The sequence below is a fragment of the Sinocyclocheilus grahami genome, unplaced genomic scaffold, assembly GCF_001515645.1.
Source record: "Sinocyclocheilus grahami isolate Dianchi unplaced genomic scaffold, SAMN03320097.WGS_v1.1 scaffold323.1, whole genome shotgun sequence".
NCBI lineage: Eukaryota > Metazoa > Chordata > Actinopteri > Cypriniformes > Cyprinidae > Sinocyclocheilus > Sinocyclocheilus grahami.
This window is the reverse complement of record NW_015505502.1, coordinates 52,393-69,431: the sequence shown is the minus strand read 5'-3', so window position 1 is coordinate 69,431 and position 17,039 is coordinate 52,393. Positions and strand designations below refer to the sequence as shown.

Below are 17,039 nucleotides of genomic sequence, written 5' to 3'. Positions count from 1 at the left end.
GTATCGCGATGTCGATGCCAACAGTCAGGTAACAGACGATTATCGACATTATCAGGAAAAAATGACAAATTAATAAACCTAGTAAGTTATAAAAAATATTTTACATAGCCCCAGTCACCATACAGGTCTTTTTGCATGCAAGAATTAAATAATTTAGTAGGAGGGTCGGGCATCGAAAAGCTATTCCAATTTCGGAAATCAGATCAGATGCATAAGGTCAGGAATCAAATTACTTGTTATAAAATTATACATTTAGATTCGGCTTCTCGATTTCTGTATGCGCTTTTATTGTGATTTCAAAAGATTCAACTGCAAGAAGACGAAATAGAACTCACTTCTGCACTCGCGCGCTGTTTTCTGTGCTGCACGCACGCACAAAAGTTTTTGCTCTTATATACGCGAACACTGGACTGAGCGCTCTTTCTCGCGTTCTTACACATTTCGAATGGACAAATACACACAAAATTATATCAAAATATCCCCCAAATACAATCGGTTATGTCTTAAGTGAACGTAAAGAGCGGAGAAAGAAAACAAGGGTGTATTGGATCCGTGCATTGACAGCAGCTGCTGCCGCCAGTCATTAATGTTAATTTAAAGAACGAAAGAAAAGAAAATCCCTCACTGATCTTGACTGAATCACTTTTGTAACCTAATTTTATATTTTATTTGCCTGTTGTTCGGCACTGACTACTGTAATGGCAATGTGCATCTGTGTTTGCGATTATTTTGGAGATTTGTTCCAATATAATTTATCCTTATTTAGGGTATAGGCCTATTCTATTTTGATATGCAGTTTAATAAAAGTTAAAAAGAAAAAATACAAAAAGTAGCACTGGCTGTGTTTCTGAATATTTATTTAAACAGACTGCATAATGATGAAAAACCACAAACATGACCGGTATAATTAAAATATGCACTATCAGCGCACATTTCAGTGCAATATTTTTTACAGATTTTTTTATACAGTGTATACAATATAATTATGTTTAATTAAGCTGAGATATAGCACTATAAATTCTTAATTCATTTGCAAGAAAACTATAAAGTTTTGTAGCAAACGGCTGAAGGCATTATAGTACTATCTCTCAGCTTGCCCCTCAACATGCATGCGTTCGGAGATTCGGCAGCCCAACACTGAATATTATTTTGTGGGCGTTGTTTTCTGATTAATAAAATAAAACGTATAAAAATTACAATACAAAAATGAAATTTAAATTACACTGCTTATAAATAAATAAATAAAGCAGTTATTTTTATTTAGTTAAAAACGGGCCAAAAGAGACCTCCGAACTAGTAGGCTACCAGAAAGAAAGAAAAAAAAAAGCTTAACGTTTTTGCTCGGAATTCATTTTTAATCCCTGCATGATTTTAGTCATACGTGATAAATATCAAATATGTTATAGCTTGACTACAAGTTTAAAAACAACGCTGCAATTGTTATAATTAAGGAAATTAAACTTACCATCATGAAATGTCTACATAGGCGATAATGCCAAAAAGAAAGAGAAACATCGGAAAATAGGCATATTTTATTCAAGACAATATTATATGACATCAACATGCATTTAGCATTCTTACAATCACCGCCAGATTGTCCAACTTCACCTTGATGAACTTAAAACTGGGTTTTATTATTTTTCCACAACAGTTCTCCTCACAAAACGAAATTCATTTCAAACACAGATTTGATAAGAACAGAGTGGAAATTATTAGCAACACCAAAATAACAGCAAAGCTAATGTTTTCTGTTAAGAAAAGTAAAATCAAACTTTGTGGCAATAATTAAGACCAAACTGAACATGGTGTGTGTTTATGGTGCATGTCTCGGCGGGGGCGGGGCGTGGTGGAGGTGGGGCTTACGTAGACGATATTATCGGATATCGCGATGTTTTTAAAGGCAATTATCGATAAGATTTTTTTTTTTAGGAACTTGAGAGCCGGATAGGCTGGATTGTCCAGGGCCAAATTTTAACCCCAGTCCAGCCCTGTACCCATCACTACGCAACAAATAAATGGCATGGCGGGCGCACTGGTTTCCTTTGCATTGAAGCAATAACGAAAATAAAAAAAATGCCTGAAGACTCGCACCGTGTCTACACCAGATGCGACAAAATACTATAGAACCCATTATAATCTGTGATGCGGCCTACACTGGATGAGGCGTGGCACAGCACAGCACAGCACGACAAATCCCCGACAGTAAACTGATGCCTCGTTCTATTTATGACGTAGGCCTACTGTTTGACAAAGTACAAATGATTTGCAATGGTCACTTTGTCGCATCCTGTGTGGACAGCCTCAAACTGTTGGCTTACCTCTGGCTTTTTTTTTTTTCATTATTTATTTGTTAAATTTTTTTGGCTAGTAGAAATTATGAATGGCCGGTAACTTAAAAATTTAGTAGCCAAATTGGCTGGTGAGTGAAAAAGTTAATTTCAAACCCTGATTACAAAGGTTAAACATTTTTTATCATATACATGGATGAATCATTAACAATAAGATTCATAATAAGCATCTACAAAAAGATAGGGTGAATTTTCATTTCATGCCAAATTTAATAATATAGTGTTAAATGTAATCTTTAGCGAATCTCAAAATCAATATCCATATTTCATTCAGTATATTATAACGCTGTGATGCCAAAATTAAATTGTAGCATTTAAATGACTAATTTTAGTTTGTAAAGTTTCATTTTTAATTAATTTAACATTGGCCAATAACCAATATTTTATGCATCCCTCTAAAGGATATTTCAAAGGAATTCTGTTGTCCTCCATGTTTAGATCTGAACCTTTGGTTCTTCTTTTTTTCCCCTCCAACACAATATAGATAATCGCCAGTCATATTGTTTTTGATGTAGGATATGCAATCCGAGTCCCCATTCAAACGTCTATTGTAAGAATGTGGGTAGTCATAAAAGCTGGAAACCACATAAAGACCTAGACGTCAACTAGTGTCCAAACAGAGGAGCATAAATATCAGCTGCTAACAAGTGAGCAAACTCAACACAAAGAGCCCAGGTGAGCACTGCTGTCACGTGACACACCAGTCAGAGATCATTTCGCCACTTCCTGTTATCAGAAATCTTTGCCTTTGTGATACCTCCATAAAGCACTGTAAGATCACAAAGAACAGCAAAGCATAAAGTATACATGATGTATTCAGGAAGTTGTAGAGGTAACTTTTTAAACTCATGAAAACTTAGAAATGGAAACCTTAGGCTCAATATGTATGTAGACACACCAGCTTTCACTTCCTATTGACTCTGAGGGCAGCAGCAAGGGCAGAAGGGGAGAGAGAGGCATTCCAGACTCCCTGGCAACTCTAATTTACCTAGAGTGCCACACCACCTCCCTCTTTCCCCCAATTCTCCATTAAATAAAAGCAGCCTAGTGGAACCTCCCCCCACTTCTGTCCCATTCCACAGAGGTAGAGTGACCACCACAGCAGCTGGACCAAATCTGTGTAGATATTCAGATGCTGGGATCTCTGTCTCCAAGAAGCCTAGACAAACAATACACCCCAGCGGTGGAGAAAGAGACTTATTGGCTTGACCAAGATGATCTTGGTTAGGAGGGCTTCAATCATTACCTTTTAAAGACAGCTTGATCTTTGACCAGAGGCCCACAGAGGAGATGTTTGCTACATGTGTCACATTTGGAAGCAACAGATGTCCATCAAAGACACGTGGAAAGCTCCATATGGCAGCTAATAAATAGAGAAACCTTCAGTCTGGAGTTATCTGGAGCAAAGAAAAAGGGCCAAGTAGAGAAACAGACACACAGATCTCCCTTAAAACAATACAGACTCAGCCATGACCTCATTTATGAAAAAAAAAAAAAAAAAAAAAGCATTATAGAAAATGAGCACTATGTCCATAAACAACAATAGGATGATGACGAATAATGTGTATCAGCAACAAAAAAGTAGGGTTCAAAACTTAGGGTTGTTGTCTCTTCAGAATGATTAACTTTTCTGTACAATGAGAGAAATTCGAAGAAAATACTACTCATTTAGCCAGTTTATGAGGCAACAAGTTTGTCACATAACTACATTTTGCATTTTTCTCTGAGACAGCATGTGAATGATAACATAAACAGACAAAGCTTCAATTACAAACCTAACATCAGACATCCTAATACATATCTTCCATCTTCCAGGAGTTTGGCCTTCCGTGACTGCGACAACACTCAAGTTGCACCAGGAAAACCATAAATAGCATGCTGTGTAGTGAAGCATTACCGAGGTAATGAAATGCAAAGTACATTTTAAACTGTGTAGAGCATTGCAATGAAGGTATATATTTTGACTGGCTGTAAACTGCAATTGCATCATGACCCATTTTTGCGTTCAATGTAGACAAGCAAACTGGTCAGAACACAATGTAATATCCATCCTTTGCTCTTAATTTTGTTGCATTAGCACTAAAATACAAGAATTTCTTTTTTTTACAAGAAATAATTTAGTAGGAAATTCCCAGGACTAGAAGGCAGCATAATCGCGACTATTTGCCTGGGTTACCTCATTAAGATTTTACATTACAGCCTTTCCTGAGCCTAGTCTGCATTATTTTGCACAGTGAGCGAACTTATGATCTCACTAAACACATGAAAACATGCTGTGCCAATGTCTGCTGTGGCAAATTTTCCTCTCTACTAGCTTGGAAATCCATTGGCAAGCAATTGGACAAGTGACTGTCACTATTGTGTAGACAAAGTCTATACTTTGTATCTTGTAACTGTTCAGTGCAGGCAGAGATGAGAAAGAGAGAGGCAGAGAATATGGGACGAAGAGGGTATGAGAGTAAAAGAATGAGATAAAGAAAAAAAGCCAGCTTTAAACAGGTGGCTTTGTTTTTGGGTTTCCCACAGCAGCCGGTCTCTGGAGGGGGTTTCCTGTGTTCAGCGACAAACACACATGCCTTATATAAAGGTAATGAACAAGAGAGAGTGTATGTTCATGCACTCTCAGAAAAAAGGTACAAAAGCTGTCACTGGGGCAGTGCCTTTTAGGTACTAATATGTACCTTTAAGGTACCAATATGGACTGTTTAGGTACAAAGGTGTGCCTTTTGAAAAGGTACTGCCCCAGAGACAGCTTTTGTACCTTTTTTTCTGAGAGTGTGTGTGTGTGTGTGTGTGTGTGTGTGTGTGTGTCTGCGTAAAATGCTGAAGTGAAACACATCATGCAGAAATTAAAAAGTGTAAGGCCAGAATGAATGTTCGAGGAGAGCCCATGCTTAGGGCTGCTCGGGCATATGGCAAAAGGGAAACTGTACACCTCTGGGAACGGCCACTGTACGCGAGCAAACAGTAGAACAAAGAGCTAGCAGGCTAGCTCAAAGAGACACCTCCCTTCTTTCAGAGCCGTGGTGAAGAGAAACCTGAAAAAACCCGCCAAGCGTGTGAGGGACGCCAACTCAACACAAGACTGTCCTCGTTTACAGGGCTTGCGTGAGGGTTATTCACTTAATCTACGAATGAGTCTTAACCACATCCTCTGAGACAGCTACAACAGTGAACTGAATCAAACTGTGCAGATTGTACATGTGGCAACAGTGAAGAAGGGGTTTTGCTTTTACAATATTGCATGTGGAACTGAGGAACGCAGCCACTTATAGACCAGTGGGGAACTCTCAGACTGTCAGACTAGCTGAAAAGAGCGGGTGAAGGGGGCAACCCTCAAATCTAATTCAGGACAGTTGGCACATCATTGTCTGAGACAAACATGTTTTCAAATGAACCATATTGAGTGCAATTATATCCAAACTCTAAAAGAAAACAGCTTTGGCTGGATGTCCAGACATGATGTTATGCGTTGTTGCAGGTCCACTGCGGTTCATTATTAATAGGCCCTGGGCAGATCAGGGGACCGGCAAGGCCACATATCTCATGTTCCAACTCTGAGACGAGTCGGCTTACAGGAGCTCATGCTCACAACGACTTGCTCTCCAGACAATAGGCAGGGAGGAACCAACATACTACCCCCCCCCCCTCCCCCAGAGATCCATTGTTCCCACTGTCTGTAGCCCTGATCTCTGCGGTGGGACGCTTTCTGGTTAGCAAACACAGAGTCATTTTAGAGCTAGTCTAATTGGGTGAGGGGAGAGCAGAATGTGTGGGGTTGACAGGGAGAGATGACACTGGGACTGTGAACTCCAATCTGCAGTCCGAACGGATTATTATACATTCTCAATACCTTGATGAAACTGGAGCAAATCTGGTCCATGTAGATTAAATGACTCAGTGTTAGGGTTTAAGCTTAAACCTAAATCTAGGCTAAGATGAGAGAATGTATCATTTTGGCATTCAGCACTGGAGATGTGTAATCTGGAATCTCTTTCATAACCAAACGTGAGACAGACATTCGTCTCATGTGCAAATATTTACAGAGTCCAGATCACAAGTCATTAGAAACCTTCAAGTGCCTATCATTGATCTGTGGGATCCAGACTTAAGAGGATGTTGTTTTTGATCTACCCAGGCTGCAGTAGTCCATGCACCAGAAACAGAGTGATCACATGCCATTATGTTTATCCAAAAATAACCAATTAAGACCATCTTTAATTATTCCCACAATCTAGTTAAATCTGGTTTACAATACTGCTTCTCAGATAAATGAGTTACACCAACTTGTGCAAAATTTGGTGCCGCAGCGCCTGGGTCTGTTGGGTGGTTGCCAGGGACTAATCTATTGCTAAAATTTTCTGACACTGCTTTTCCACCAAAATGGTGCTGGTGTCAGTTCCTGGTTAGGGTGATTTGAAAGTGAACCTGCATTTCCACTGACTTGAGAAGCAAACAGTGATTTAGCAGATTACTTACCTCGTGTGACTACAAAAACAGTCTAGAAGCTTGGAAAACTTCCTACTCTCCACTCTCGAATCCAACTGGTTCTGCCATGGCTCAGTTCATATTCAATAGAAGTCTAAGGGATTTGGTTGCAAATATGATTGGGCGCCAGGCAAAAAATCTAAGTCTTAGGGCTAAGCAAAGTATGCACACCTCTCCTTAATAAGCCTCATGATTTTAACAATCATTCATGTTCGTAGCACAAACAGGGTGGAACACAATTTTAATACTTAGGCTTAAGGGTGTTGAAACAGTACAAGCAGTAGTAATAGCAAGACTTGCCTTAGCAAACACCACTAATTAATCACTAAAATCATATGCATCTTCCTTTATAACACTCACTTCCTGTGGTGCTGCCGCATGAACATGCTCAGAAAATGTGTTATTTTACCCCTCATGTCAACAACCATTTTCCAGTTTATAGATCCTTTTAGAAATGTATGACATTGTTCGACTTGCTCACACAAGCATACAAGACCAGTCTACGGCCACCTGCTTATCTCACTGACCTTCTGGGCCATTTCTGTACACAGTGGCTGAGACCACTGTTGACACTCAGACACAATGTAGTTTATGGCTGAGAGAAAACGCTTTGCAAAAAGAGAAGACGTCAGTTCATCTCCGATTTCTGTGATCGCAAATAGAATGCTCCAGTTATTTCTGCAAATCAATCCAAATTGATGGAACGAGGAAGACAACAAATTGATTAGTTCTATTCATGAATGGTATACTGTCACTAATATTGATTGCGATTATACAACAGTATAGATATGTGGCATTGATTATTGATATTCAATAGTGTGGTTAGTGTTAGTATCTAGTGTTGGTATCATCTCATTTATGGTTTTCTAAAATGATTTTAACAATGGCATCATTGGTCCCATTAAAAAAAATAACAAAATGTAGCAGAAGTCAATCCCCCAACCATGTTAACTGGTGCAGAAGTATTTACGAAATGTGTTTGGAAGCAACCATTCCCTTTTTAACTCCGCTTGGTGCATCAAAACTTACATTATATTGTTTGTAAGTGTTACAAAATGTTGTTTTTGATTATCAGCCAAATATTGCACTTCAATTATGTGTCAAATAAGGCAACACATTTTCATAGCAGACGCATAAGTGATGCTATATTGTGTCTGAATGCTAATGTGTTGATAAAAAGATACATGCATATTACTTGTGCACATAGTACTGCTAGGAGTATATTTTAATTTATTTGTTATTATTATTTACAGTATTTTAATTTATTTGTTATTATTATTTACACATTACAAAAATAAATTCTGTAATATAATATAATTTTTGTTAAAGTAAAGGAACCTTTTAAAAAATCCTTATTGAGCAATTTAGTAACCGTATAATATCTCCGGGTAATAAATGAATAAATTACAGATAGTAGATTGAACATCAGCCAACCATAACATTGAGTCACCTGATTCAGTGCTGACAACTCATTTTTTTTTTATCAGTGTGTTACTATTATGTACTTGGGGCCTAGGTTGTCTGTGAGGAACCACTATATCCTAGAAAGATGCAAGTAGAAGATATTGAACAAAGAGTTAATGACCCAACTCCTAAAGCATTAGAAGAAAACAAGCAGGCCTAATTTGAAGCGAGAGAGCTAATGCGTAACAAAAGCATTTCCTTTGGCCATTAGCCTGATGTCTTTAGGACTGCATTTCAGGGGGTCTTGAGGCTTTCAGTTCTTACATTACAGTGACCCTTCCCCCCATCTGTGGGTCTCTCAGGGGAGCGATTAACACCGGATAAAACAACACATCTGGTTCTGTTCAGCAGAGCGCTGACCCACATCAGATGCTCAAATGCTGTCTTTCTGAAGTCCATTTGCGGGGTCACATAGGACAGTTTCTCTTGGGCTGAGACTGAGCACTTTGTGTGTGTCTTGGACAAGCCACATGAGGAAACTGAGACTGCTGGCCAGTTTCAAACACCACAAACATCCCAAAGTGTGTATTTACCCCTCAGTGCAGAGAACATTAATGAATAAGCTGAGTTTTACCAGGCTGACTCAACATATCTGACAGAGAGCTCCTCTTCTAGTTAAAGTCTAGTCAAAGTACTTTTTATGCCAAGGTGAGGGCACTTCTGTATGAACACAAACCTCTCAGTTACTTATTACTGAGCCCATTGGGTGACCTATAAAAAACGAGCTCCACCCAAGCCAAATATGTGGTTAAGGGGGCCTTCCATCACTGGAGGAGTGTGCACTGTGTGTGTGATTTCTACATTTGGACACTCTGCCAAAATATTGCATAAAACATAATAACACTAATCAGTAAGAGGTTATTTTAATATCTCAGCTGCCTATTGCAGAGTGTTTATTTAAATGGGACAAAGAAGGGACCTGTTGGATGGCAAAAGCAGGGCAGGGCAAAAATACAGGCTAGATGTCCCCCTCAATATTTAGTGTCCTAACAATATTTAACATGACAAAGTCCTAAGCAATAAAAGTGTCCATGTGTCCTAACAAGTCACGACAAGCAACAGACCATTTTGCTGATTACTTGGTTTTTGATTTGGGCAGTATTAAGGAATCTCTAAGGAAATTAAACATCAAATATTTTGTCATTGTGTCATTTTTCCACGCAAAACTGCTGTGCAACATTTTGTGTCACACTTGGTTAGGACTCAGCATTAAACTTTTACCCCAGTACAGAATATTTGGTTACATCCTTGCTTGAATGTGTTTGGAAAAAAGAACAATCTACAGAAATAATATATTTTAATTTGTAAACAAGAGTAGAAAACCCAGACAATTCCCAGCAACTGACACACAATCAGTCTTCTTTTTCTAAGCTGGGAAGGAAAGCAGTGAGGTCCGAGCAGGAATGCTTCTGAGACGCTCTGCCAAGAGAAAAGGGGGTCAGATGTGGCAAACGCATACTCAGATGGTGGGACGCTGCCTAGAACCGACCAAACCAACCAAAAGATTTCAACTCCCAAAAGCAACAACATAAAAGCCTCCTTCCAGCAGTAATTGTGAGTGAGAACTGTTTTCTGTGAGACCAGAAATTATGAGTCAGTGCTACATTTTCTCTAATATCGTGTTGAGAAAGACCTGGTCCTTTCATGTCTCCCCATTTTCTTCACAATAATTACCATCATTATGACTACAGTCTCTCGTAAAAACTTTCAGCCTCTTATAGACCACCTTCAGGTCTTGCAAACCATTCTCACTCCTATATTATCCCAATGAACATCCATTTAAAATACTTTCTAAAAATGTGTTCACAAAACACATTAGTGTGGTATACAAGAATTTTAAAATCTGATATTAAAAATCCTGTCGATACAAATAAGCCAATAATTATTTTCATGTTATGCTCATTAAATGGCCAATATTAAAATTCTTCAGTATTTTGTCTAAATCAGGGGTGCCCAAGCTCGGCACTGGAGGGCCGGTGTCCCGCAGAGTTTAGCTCCAACCCCAATTAAACACACCTGAACCAGCTAATCAAGCTCTTACTAGTCATACTAGAGACTTCCCGGCAGGTGTGTTGAAGCAAGTTGGAGCTAAACTCTGCAGGACACCGGCCCTCCAGGACCGAGTTTGGACACCCCTGGTCTAAATAAATTCAAAATAAAACACCATTTAATTAAAATACTACTAAGATAAACAGTTTTTATGCCATTAGTGAATTTATGAATTACAACATAATAATGTACAGTATGAAACTGGATATTCATTATGAAGTTTGCTAACTATAACATTTAAAAATGTTATTAAATTACTTTTTATAAATAAAAGCATATATATATATTTTAATTTAGCTTTGGATGACGGCAAAAGTTATATAAATGTAAAAAATTTACATTTCTAATATATATCCAATATTTATTGATACTTTTTTTTCAAAATTTTAACTGATATCATCATGCATACATGTGTAATATGGATAAGCCATGAGGGTCAACTAGTCCAACAACCAACTGATTAGTTAAAGAGGTCTCTGATTGGTGGCTGGCGGACATGACACTAAACCAGCCAGATTATACCCAGTGACCAGTCATCCAGATAACCCACCAACTAGCTGATTTTGAAAATATATATATTTTTCACATCCCTAACTGGCTGCCTTCACATAATAACTAAGATCAGAAGTTTAAATGGGCTTGACGTAACAGAAACACTTCTATTAAGATAAAAACAATAAGGCGCCCAGCTACCCACAATTCCAGTCACATCTGCAGACAGGTTTAATCCCCACGACACCAGAATCACCACCTTGTGTCTGCAGAGACCAGCTGCTGTCTGGCATCAAACACAATCACACACATGCACAACGCTTTCTTTAAAAAAAAAAAAAAGCCTACTAGTGGTCAGGAAGTACTTTTCCTGTTGCAACCGGACATGGAGGAAGAGATCTTACCTGGTAGTAGTTTTTGATGTGTCGGATGACAGTGTTGAGGTTCTGTATTCTCAGGTTGACATCATTGTTGATTTGTTTGTTGACTCGCTGATTCATGGGGCTTGGGTCTCTGTGGACCAAGAGCAACAAGAGTACATTTGAAAATCTCACATAAGCACATTTTAATAAGGCTTGGCATGATGTTTGACTATCATTCCACAACCTAGTTAATTTGTGAGGTTGACTAGTTTGGTGAACCCAATTATGCATGATTTCCTCAAGACCAGTTGACTAGTCACTCAAACAACCCACCCCAAAACTGCGCTACAAATAATCATTATCCATCACTTGAATAAACTGAGCTGCATTATTATTAATTTTTACTTTAATTTTTTAAGTAATACAGATCTTGGTTCATATTTTTTTTATCTGATTAACATTACAGAAAGTTGTGTGTTGAGTTTCTTGGCTTTCTTTTATTCAATATATCATGACTTATTCCACACTTGGAATCATTCATTCCTCTTTCCAAATCCAACATTAAAACTTTTTTGTCCATTTATTCTAATATTCAAATCCATATTTGCATCCTTATGTCTAGGAATGTTTCTAAAGTTGTTATCTGCCAAAAAACAAAAAGCATTTTGAATGATCTGTCATTAATGCTGAAAACTTTATTTATAAGATACATAGTTTTGATCATCAATAATTTTACAATTTTAATGCACAGTGACCTGATCTTCAAATGTTGTGTATATAAAACCTACCTCAAAAACATTGCATTACTTTACATATAGATTTTTTTTCTTGCATTACAAACAAATCTTTGTTCTGAATAAACTATATACATTACATCAACAAAAAATTTCCAAGTTATTTTGACAAGTAACTAGGCTATCATATCACTGGTAGGGATGCAACGATTATAGATTTTGTTGGTACGCTTATTGTCTGAGGAATAATCACGGTTTTACGATTATGACGATTATTATGCATTTATTCATATCCCAACATTTAATAATATATAAAATCACTTTTTAGATATTAAAGTGTTATTTATTGCTGGCTTTTGAAACAGAAATAACATAGTAACCAACAATACAGCAAAAAATTATAATAAACAAAAGACAAACAAAAGTCCATCTCTCCCATTGGAATTAAAAAAAAGGTGACCTCTGCTCTGTAAACATCCATGACAGTATTTCTCTTTTGAAAATAACAAATGGAAATAGATCGCAAAAGTATTTAATGTTTTCAGTTTGTACCTTCTTTACATTTCTTTTGGACCTGGGGTAGAGAATTTGGAAACATGGTGAAAATAAAATCTTGTTGGTTTTTACTTATGAATAATACTACAACACGGATAGTAAATAATGTTAATGAAGTGGCCTATTATTAATATACGACTAATATTAACTTTATTTGTCCCACAGGGGAAACTGTTACTAATGATGGAAATAAATTGAAATATTATTGTAATCAACTGTCATCCATATGTATTCATTTTAATAATCTTTATAATAATTCATATGATTTTACATGTGGCCTGAGAAAATCATGTCTATTATTTTGGTTTGTGAGATCGGAGATCGCGCTGCGCACCTGTACAAACATTCAGGAGGACACAGAATTATTAAGAACGCTGCCCGGCGACTTTTATTAATAAAATAGATTAAATAGCCTACTGGAGAGACGCACAGACGCAGGTAGGCTAATTCACACAGGCAACTGTCACCTCTCTCTCTCTCTCTCTCGAATAATTAATTAAAGTAGCTAAATGTTATAATTAATTAATTCAAATAAATGTGATCTTACCGCACTATTTCATCTGATCTGAAGTGGGCAGAATGCAGAGCTAACGAGCTGTAGCTTCACGTCAGGTGGTTCTTGCCTTCACGTCGTGCATTAAAATCGTTCAATGTACAGCAAGCCGTGCATTATCCCTTATGTATTCGCTCTTTAGCAGCATTTTTTTTACAGCAATATTTAAATGACACCCTGGTCATTCTTGGCATACCCAAAATGGTCCCACACTATCGACAGGCATTTCTCTGGTGGAAATAAAGCTTCGCTGTTTGGTCCCTCTGTCACAGTTCATCTAATGCATGTAGTAGCCTACGTGCCTCTGATAAGCACACCATTTTAAGCTGGTGCACCGCTAGTGTAACTTTTTTCGTTTTGCACAAGCTGCAACAGTTCCGTTCCATGTAACAGAAACACTCGGTTTAGCGGAACCTTTACGATTAATTAACCGTGACAGTTTAAATCGCGGTTAATCGATGCATCCCTAATCACTGGATGTAAAGGTTGAAGCCACTGAGTGGGTCTTGGTCTTGGCACAGACAGTTCTGAGGTCCTACATAGACTCTGTTTGTGCGTTCCTCATTTACATTTGTTTTGTGGGAATGGCATGCAAATTCTGCCAGTTTGGCCCACAAATTCCCGCTTGCAAGTGAAAGAACCTTAAAAGATCAGGGTCAGTTTTCTTTTTTCCTCTGCTGTCTGGCTCAACTGTTTTCTATTACCTGAAGCCAAGAACACTGCATTGAGTTTCACTTTTTGTGCCATTTTACGAGCATAGACATTGCAATTGACAGCATGGTTAGAAAAACAATGATTGTTCAATAAAAGTTGAGGGAAGACCAATAGGTGCATGCAGAGGACATCTGCCAGATGGGATGTGGTAGCATATGAGCTCATTTACTAACAGTGAGGGTGTTTACCGCATACCTGGTGCACAAAAACACTGTTAAGGCTATCGGTTTGCTACAGGCACACGGGTATTGGAACATTAAAAATGGATGTGGGTAAAGAGAAAGGAGCCATGTGTACATTGCCCTCAACATTCAACATCTCCACTCATTTGTAATGGTTCAGTGGAAACACACTGGACACTTGAGTAAGTGAGTCTTCATACTAACGATGTACAAGAATTATTATTCTTGTAACATTATTCTTTTAAGCTCACATATACATTATACTAGGTCATTTTTAGGTTGCAAAACTATAATCAACTAGGTATAATTAGTCTGGTTTTAGGTTATCTTGACCCCATTCGAATGCTTTTCAAATTGTGATCAATCTTTTCTTCCCTATTATGACGCATATGCAAGTGAAACGGTTTCTCAAAATTTGAAAAAAAGGTTAACTGTTGCAATCTCATATAAATAACAGGTTGCTGGAGGTGAGGGATTATTGGCCAGTCCTTGCACCGATAGACAAATCATCAAAAGATGTTGTTGTGACGGGACATTGTTTACTTTTTTTTTTTTAAGTGCATGGATAAATAATTTATAATAAACACTTCAATATTGCATTAAAATTATAAGCTTTGATTTCATGCGGACTTATTGATTTCAGCAGGAAATGTGTCACATTAGAGAAGCAGAATGGGTTGCAATGGCAAACAGCATTTCATGTTGACTTTAAGACAACTACAGGAATGAAACTGATGCAGTCAATGCCCTAAGTGACATGACACACAGAGAACTCATGACACCAGGGTACAATAATCTATCGAGGACAGCGAATACAGTACATGTGTCATCCTCCCATTAGACATGCCCCCCACCCCCACTTATAGAGAAAATATTTCCTTTGTCTGAGGAGGTCTACTTTTAAACCCCTGATTAAGACAGAGAGGGTGACAAAGCTTCTTGAGTAAAAGTAGGTTAAAGGACAAAGCTGATGCAGCGGGTCTGAGAGGTCGCTAACTGTAGTTTTATAAAGCTCAATCTAGATGCACAAACTCTAGGTGTCAAAATGTGTAATGAGCTGCTTTGCATGATGCAAATACTCTCAAAAGAAGAGATTTCCTTGTTCATTAGTACGACACACACACACGACAATGCTGCCTAGTCACCTGCTACCCGAAACTTCTGTGCCCTAACATTCAGTCAAAACACGGCTGAAATTCATACTGCATGCTTGCAAATTGATGTTACACATAAAGACCCTTTATTAACACACTAATTATGGAAGAGGAACAAAACTGATGGAGCGTGAAGATTCGTGATGAAGTGTCTGCACAGTTGGATAGCAGGAAAGGATAGGATGTGGTTTCTAATGAAAAAAAGATAGGCCTGTAACAGCTGCTAGATCACAGTCACACACACACGCACACGCACATGCACACACACACACACACACACACAGTTCTGCATCTGTCACTCACATGTGTGTCATTATCTTATGAAGGAAGACACCATCCACTAAATCCATGAACATGGAGAGCTTGTCTTCTGAAACGGACCCAAGGGGTCCAAAAGTCTTGACCTGTAAAAAATAAATAAATAGATCAAATGTAGTTAGTAGGTAGTAATATTATGACAGGATGCACGCACAGCTACACAAGCATGCTTTCTGTTTCAGACCTGAACTGCAGTGTACAAAATTTTAAACAGAGATACTTGTAAGATCGTTTTTAATAAATATTAAAGGGGTCATATGAGGTTGCTAAAAAAAACATTATTTTGTGTATTTGGTGTAATGAAATGTGTTTATGTGGTTTAAGGTTCAAAAAACACATTATTTTCCACATACTGTACATTATTGTTTCTCCTCTATGCCCTGCCTTTCTGAAACGCGTCGAAAAGTTAATCGGTCTGAAAAGCGAGGTGTGCTCTGATTGGCCAGCTTTCTAGTGCATTGTGATTGGCCGAATACCTCAAGCGTGTGACAGAAATGTTACGCCCCTTACCATATTGTGATGCACTGTCAGGCCGGAGCGACGAGACCAAAACAAAACAAACGAGGCATTTGTTGCATCCAGTGGGGACATAATTATGGATTATAATGACTTAACCAGTTGTAATTTCTAGTCGTGTCCTCTTTTGGAAGGCCAAACATAGTAGTTTCACTTTCACAACGAAACACATGGCGGGCTAGAGTGAGCGGAGGCCGGTGGGCTTGAGAACGGCGCGGCCGGCCGTGCAACCACATGTGACGACCCCGGGCTGGACTCCGCTTCGTCCATGGTGAAAGCCGATCCGGCGATCCACAGCACGAAGTTGATGTATTTCCTCAGCGACCAGCACGGATCAGCTCTAGGTATGACGACGCGGATATCGTCCTCTTTTGGAAGGCCAAACAACGTAGTTTCACTTTCACAACGAAGCACACAGAACACAAACACACACGCGTCTTCACGACATGGCAGTAGCAACAATACTACAGCGAGAATAAAAGTTACGCCTTCTTTCTTTGTGAGAACATTTGGGCGGCGTTATGCAAATCTTCCCACATCGTGACGTAGACATGTGGGGGCGTGTTAGAACGAGGCGTTTTAGGTAGGCGTGGTTGCCTCTTAACTTTTATAAAGAATATCTCTTTGGATTTGAGACTTTAGTCTTTGCAACTTTACAGATCTTCTTTATGCACCAAGAGCTTGTAACACTTCAAAGAGAAAGGAAAAATTGAAATCGCATCATATGACCCCTTTAAGTAAATAGTACTAAACAGTCTGTGCTCAACTCTAAAGACTAAACTGTCCTCCCCTTACTATGTGTGTGTTTGTCATAGAACAGCACACATGTCAACATGGTAGTTTTGATGATTGTCTAATGTGGGTTAAGATGGTGACGTATGAGTTAGAAACACCGTGGCCAAAGAAAGCACAGCCATACAGGACACAGGGGTCCGGGTAAGGGGGTCAGAGGAAGTTCCGCAGGTTTCGTCAAACCCTGTCAAGAGTCATTAAACTCTTCATGTAGGATGAAGTAGTACTGTGCACATAAAGTACTAATGTTATGCTCTTGTGTGTACAGGTTTAAAATCACATCTAACTGGGACTCATTTAGAAAAAAAATCTAATATT

At 38.4% G+C, this 17,039-nt stretch overlaps 1 protein-coding gene across 1 annotated transcript in view; it reads right to left on the bottom strand.

The window, feature by feature from the left end:
- LOC107602261 (protein Daple) overlaps positions 1–17,039 on the bottom strand; it is a 69,408-nt gene that overhangs the window by 51,016 nt on the left and 1,353 nt on the right. Inside the window, exons 2-3 of the mRNA XM_016294722.1 lie at positions 15,399–15,499; positions 11,246–11,354 (exon numbers count right to left, since the gene is read on the bottom strand). Of these exons, the coding sequence (XP_016150208.1) occupies positions 11,246–11,354; positions 15,399–15,499 (210 nt within the window). The remainder of the gene's footprint in view (positions 1–11,245; positions 11,355–15,398; positions 15,500–17,039) is intronic.